The sequence below is a fragment of the Palaemon carinicauda genome, chromosome 10, assembly GCF_036898095.1.
Source record: "Palaemon carinicauda isolate YSFRI2023 chromosome 10, ASM3689809v2, whole genome shotgun sequence".
NCBI lineage: Eukaryota > Metazoa > Arthropoda > Malacostraca > Decapoda > Palaemonidae > Palaemon > Palaemon carinicauda.
The window spans coordinates 84,728,107-84,734,507 of NC_090734.1; the positions used below are offsets into that span (position 1 = coordinate 84,728,107).

The 6,401-nt window shown below is 36.1% G+C and overlaps 1 protein-coding gene across 1 annotated transcript; it reads right to left on the reverse strand.

The window, feature by feature from the left end:
• Positions 1-6: 6 nt before the first annotated feature.
• LOC137648093 (uncharacterized) lies at positions 7-5,752 on the reverse strand. Its single transcript, XM_068381030.1, has 3 exons — positions 5,310-5,752; positions 4,903-5,157; positions 7-4,791 (listed from the first exon to the last, which is right to left on the reverse strand). The coding sequence occupies exon 3, from the start codon at positions 4,246-4,248 to the stop codon at positions 7-9; it is 4,242 nt and encodes a 1,413-aa protein (XP_068237131.1). The 5' UTR covers positions 4,249-4,791; positions 4,903-5,157; positions 5,310-5,752.
• Between the last annotated feature and the right edge of the window lie 649 nt (positions 5,753-6,401).

Genomic DNA, 6,401 nt, shown 5'->3' on the forward strand with positions numbered 1-6,401 from the left:
CTCAGTCTAACTTACAGATTCCTTAAAGGCTATTGGCCTCTTATTAGCTAAATGAACAACATTAAGTTGGCTCACAAGTGGAGGTATATCCTTCAAAGGTTTACTCGAGAGTCTGAAGTAAGAAAATATTTCCATAAAGTGTTTCTGTTGATCTTCTAGAATTAATTTTCTTAAAGCTAAAGCAGAATAGTTTACATTATTCAAATTCTCTACTTCAACTCCCGCTTTCCTCTTCCAGTGGTCAACACAAAGCATTACCCTCCTGTAAATCAATTTAAGCTTTTCTAAAGTAGAATATTTCTCATGTTCAAGAAGAGGTTCACCTGGAAACGCACTCTGCTCAGCAACAGAAATACTAAGGGTATTAGTGTTTGAGCTAGGAACTGTGAAATAAAGAAACTCATTGCCAGGCACCACCTCAGGACCTGAAATAAAGAATGATTTAGAGACAAGTCTAGGAGAAAGGCATCGGGTGACACAGTCTGCTGGATTGTCTTTCCCAGCTATAAAGATAAAACTGACAGGTTTAATTTCACATAATTTCCTGATATAGCTTATCCTATTCTGTACAAATACTGAATGCTTCTGCATTTTGGAGTATGTACATTCTGATGCTTGCAGCCACTGCAAAGCACAACTGGAATCACAGTACAAATCTAAGCCATCAATGTCAATGGACTTCACACACGAAGGATCAGCCAGATCTCTATAAATCTCCATCAGGGTTTCTACCCCTAATGATATAGCATTCAACTCCAGTGCTGGAACGGACTTACCTTTCAACAACTTATTGATCAAGCGGTTCTTTGCCTGCAAAAAGCTAATCTCACCCGAGTCAATATCTTCAATGTATACCACAGTACCATAAAAATCACGACTTGCATCTGTGAATGCTTTCAGTCTAAATTTTCCATTTCTTTGCCCAATGAACCTCTGGACTTTCACCGGCTGGGAACCATTCACCTGCCTGCAAATAATCCTCCATTCCCTTTGGAGACTGGGGGATAGTACTTGATCCCAAGCCAGCTCCTTTGAGCACTGAAGTCTATGCATATAAAGTCTACTTCTATTAAAGACAGGAATATTAAAACCAAAAACATCAAAGTTACTGGCAATAGTCTGCAAAACCTTACGTTTTGTATCAGCATCTGGGTTTAGCGAGAATTCCTTAGTATAAATTACATCATCAGCTCTATTCCATACAATACCAAAAAGGCTATTCTCAACCGGAGTATTGATTTCAAACTTTGCATCAATTTCAGCCTGAAGGGTAACATCATTTGTTACTAACTGTTGTATCTCAAACTTATATGGGTTGAAAATATACGGCAACTGTGAACAAGCCCACTTCAAATACTGAGAATCAGCAGAACCAACAGCTCCATTGTCCATATAAAATAGAGAGTACAACAATAACTTAAGGTTCCTCAGCTGTGGGTCTGGTTCATATTGGTGCACTAGTATATAATACAGAGCTAGCATGAGTAAAAATGGACTACAACGAAGACCAAAACTAAGTCTAACATTCTTGTAGGCTACAAGAGAGTAATCGTTCTTCTGTACATTTTTGAACCAAAAAAACAGCAACCTAGCTTGATCATTATTGTCCAAGGACAACATGTTAAAAGCTTTCTTAAGATCATACGTTAATAACAACTTATCAAACCTCAAGTGTAAGAAGGCTGAAGACAGCTTCTGGTTAAGGTTAGGTCCTGGATCTATACACTGATTATGAGAGAAACCACACTTAACTTTGACAGTTTCTTTGAGATTAGACAAAAACACAATACGGCACTTTGTGGTTTCTTTCTCAGGCCTAAAAACAGCCATGTGTGGGAGAAATGAATAATTTGGATGCTCTGCCTTAAATGAATCTAAGTCTGAAATCTTCTCAATTACTCCATCTTTTAACTGATCCCTAATTACCTGATCAACTAACTGCAAATGCCCATCCTTTTTCCGTAATTTCTTAAGATTTGCCTTTAATATCAACCTTGAGAGATTTTCGTTAGTTGATAACCTATGTGCAATTTTGCTATTCCACAAGAGGGGAACTATAAGTCTTCCATCCTTTTCCCTTGAAAAATTACTCAACGCAAAATTCACCCACTTCTGATTAGGCTCTGACATAATACTTTCAGCACTATTGGCGTCCAGATTCAAAAAGCGGCGGCATTCGTGTTCAAGCACTTCATCAGTAGCCTTGAGCAATTTAGATTCTACAATCTGACCTTTATCATCTAACACTGCTATGTTGCTGCCTACCTCAAGTTCCTTGTAATGTAGGTCACACACTTCATCATCCAAAAGAGGGTCAATTTGTATTTTACATAAGAAAGAACAGGTAGTAATTTGGGAGCAAGAGGAAAAATCAGTCCTGCTTGAACGTAGTGGATTAATTACTTCTAACCTCTCATTACAAATATTAGGCAGACCCAAAAATTTAATATTCTTGCTCAAATTTTCAAGGTTTCCCATTAGCAAAATACCATGCTGTGATTCAGTGTATACTGAAGGGGGGTTACAACCAAAGGCTACATCTTTACCCATTAAAGCGTAATGTGCATCAGATCCCAATAAAACCTGAACATTATCAATACTGTCACTGTCTTTACAAAGTTTCTTATCTGCCAATATGAATCCCTTATTCTCGAACGATTCCACTATCTTGCCTAACCCTGGAAGATTTAACTTTATATTAATGCTAGGAACCACAAGTGCAGGAACATTTGAAATACAATTGCCGAACTTCATAGGAAGTTGAATAAGTCTGCTTATATATTCTTTAGAACCATTAAACCCATTAACAGTTAATTTTACACTAGGTTCAAGAACAGGCAAACTACACTTATTAAGCAAGCTCTCTGTAACAAAGGAACTCTGAGAACAGCTATCCTTAAGACCTCTAAAAATACCATCCACTCCAGGGATAGTAAATGAAAAGGAAGGGAGTACTGTCTTATTGACAATACTGGGAAGAACTGCAATACTACTATTCACTTCATTATTGGAAGCTTCCCTCTTAACATCAGCTTTACCCGAATGTATTGGAGTACCTTCTTTATGCTTTCCTTCAGGGGGCGAAAGCTTAACTTCAGAAGACTTTGAGCACAGACAGTGAAAATGAAGCCCCGAACATTTCACGCACTTTTGACGAAATTCAAATCTACATTGCCTACTCATATGGTTAAGATTCCCACATCGAAAACATCCTTTTAGTATTTTCAAACGCTGAAGCTTTGCTTCTGGAGTGTCATAACTTTTGCATTTAAATATAGAATGATTATTTTCACCTTCTACACAAAGTGTACAATAAAACCTCCTAACCTCAGGCAATGTCTTAATAGCTAAACTAGTAGTTTTCTGTCTAACACTAGATTGAAGAGTACGTAAAGAAACTTCACTTTTCAAGCAATTCTCATACCTCTCACAGGCAATAAAAAAATTGTCCATTATCTCCTGAACAGAAGGATAAGTCTTTGTAGTAATCTGAACCAATTCCCTCTTAAACTTGTCATTAAGTCCATTCCACATGAAATATTGAATAAAATCATCAGGAGTCATTTTAAGAGTCTTCACAGACTCAACAACTGTTCTTAAAATGGAAATAAACTTAAAAGGGTCATCAGATTCCCCCAATCTTAAACTCGTCAATGTTTTTATAGTAGAAGTTTTACGAACTACTTCCGAGGCAAAGGCTAACTTAAGCAAGTCTTTGGCGTCCTTGTAAGTCTGTTTGTCAGCTTCTAACGAATTCAACAAAACTTTAGCCCTTCCCTCTACCTGCTGTCTCAAAAGAAGTAACAAATCTCTGTCTGGGTAACTAAATGATTGGGTAGTGCTTTCAAACTCTGATATAAACCTAATGAAATCCTCCCCATCCGTACTACTGAACTTTGGTAATGGAGCTGTGGGCTGTTTAAGAAGACTTTTAGCAACCTCAACAGTTCCAGGTGCAGATGCCACCTCTAGGTGAGGAATACAATATTCTATCCTATCAAAATATTCAATACAGGTTGCAATCTCTGACTCCCTTGCATCCTCACTGAACTCCACATCCGAAATTCTAAGGGAAAATATTTCATCATTCAGATCAATAAGTAGTCTTTTATGACTTAGCAGTACACTTCTTTCAGAAATTTTTTGCCCAGCACTGAGATTCGAAATGGACTCTATACGATTATAAATATCCGTAACCTTCTTCCTGATTACCTTGCGTTTTGAGATTAATGTTTTAAGATCAGACATCGTGAAGGAATAAATACAAAAAATATTAAATTCTTAGTCTTTTAAATGCGATAGCAACTTAACACTTACCACCACCCTCTAAATAAAAGAGCTTAATAGACAATAACAACTTCCAAATGGAAAAAAAAAAGTTGAATACGCAAGTATATAAAATAGTTCACATAGACACCGCGGATAATGCTTCAACGAGGGAAAAATCTCAATTCTAAAATAAACCGTACCGAAAAAATTGGAAAATAAAGCGAAACACGTCCCTCCCCCTCCCCCCATTCCGACTTTACCGAGCACTAAGTGAGCTAACGACCAACCTCCACATACACCACCTGACGTGCCCCACGTTGGGCGCCATATACAGAAAACGAAATCGATAACACAACATATATATTTTAAGGTGGTGAAACATGGAGGTAAAAATAAAATACAAAAACTCAATTCAGTATTTTAATAAAAAAGTATATAGTACGAACAATCCTATTGAATTAACAATATCCTCTTTAGTTTCAATGACCTTTCTGTTATCGGCTATCGACTCTGCATCATAACCTGCAAGTTCAGACAATTACATTATAAAAAAAAATTACCACTGAAGGCACAAACGTTAATATGAAACTATATCGCTTAATATACGGGCAATACATAAAAATTCTTAATTACCAATCGAGGATAAATTGGTCAGGTTACAATTACCGGTCGTTACTGTACCCAGGTAAGCCTACCACACCTACAATGAACAAAAAGGAAAGGGAACTAATTACACGTAGACCAACAATGTCAAATATTCTCAAATAAATAATATCGACATAATATATCAGTAACTAATTAATAACCTACCAGCGGAAAACAACACCATCCGTATAATGGGCTAAGACTGATCGATACAGTCCAACTGTAACACTAGCACTCGCAGAACTGTACGAGAAAAAATAAAGTAACAAAACTATTACGGATGCATAATACATGAAAAGTTTTACGTAACTTGTCCTTACAGAGTTATTTTATTGTTATTTTAGGTCACGTCAGGACTTCTGAAAACCTCAACTAAAAGACACTAATGGCCTTACCTTAGCTAAAGGGCGAAGCATGTATGGCTTAAGTGAAGGATTTTATATCACGTTGGGCGCTCCGTGCCAGATGCAAAGTCCAGAGATGGGGAGAGAGAGAGTGAGCCTGTATTTAGCAAAGAGCCATTTTCAAAATGAAAGCACAAACGTCGACAGGATCCATTTGTAGTAAATGTCTTCCACTCAACAAGTCTGTTTAGCGCTCTTCATAGCAGCTCAGTACCCACGGTGTCCAAAAGTGAAAAGCGAGAGTGAACCCCTTAAGCTACACTCTCCGTTGAAGTAGCAGAATTCACTGACGACCATTTCTTCGCCGTGTCACACGTTAGCTCGGAAACCAAAACAAAGATTAGTTCCCGAGAATTATTGCTTGTCTTGGTCCTTAAGACCACCCAACAACAGATAAGGCCATTATGCAAATTAATTTAAAATTACATCCCAAAAAGCCTGTAAAGACATTTTACAAAAAACAGTCATGCACACAGAACATATAACAGAAAATTACCCCACTCAAGTCCACACAAAACTGCGTGAGAAATTAGAAAGAAAAAAAATTTATACAGAAAAATAAATCATATTTATTTTTGTACAATATATGACATATCTGTTTTGACGTTGAATTATTGTTAATTTGTACTCCTCATTTATTTTCTCCCTTATTTCCTTTTCTCACTGGATTATTTTCCCTGTTGGAGCCTTTGGGCTTATAGCATCTTGCTTTCCCAACTAGGGCTGTAGCTTCGCTAATAATAATAATAACAATAATAATAATAATAATAATAATAATAATAATAATAATAATAATAATAATAATAATGGTAGGGTAAATAAATTTACTATATAATTCTAAAATAAAATCAATGTGTTCCAACAAAGTATTGAGCAATGGAGGCAGGAAGACAGACAAAGATTATGTTGTTTTCTGATAAAGGTTTTTTTCCCAGTTTTAAATTAACTATTATAGATAAAATAAATTAAAGAATTATTTAATCAAATTGTATATAGGAAACATCAACATTACATTATTGTATAACATACAGAATTTAAGAAATGCAATGTAATATAAAAAATACAAACAAGAAATAATAGAAA

Bases quoted from the DNA above. Each gene is read 5' to 3' on its own strand.
- LOC137648093 (XM_068381030.1), bottom strand. From the start codon at position 4,248: ATGTCTGATCTTAAAACATTAATCTCAAAACGCAAGGTAATCAGGAAG.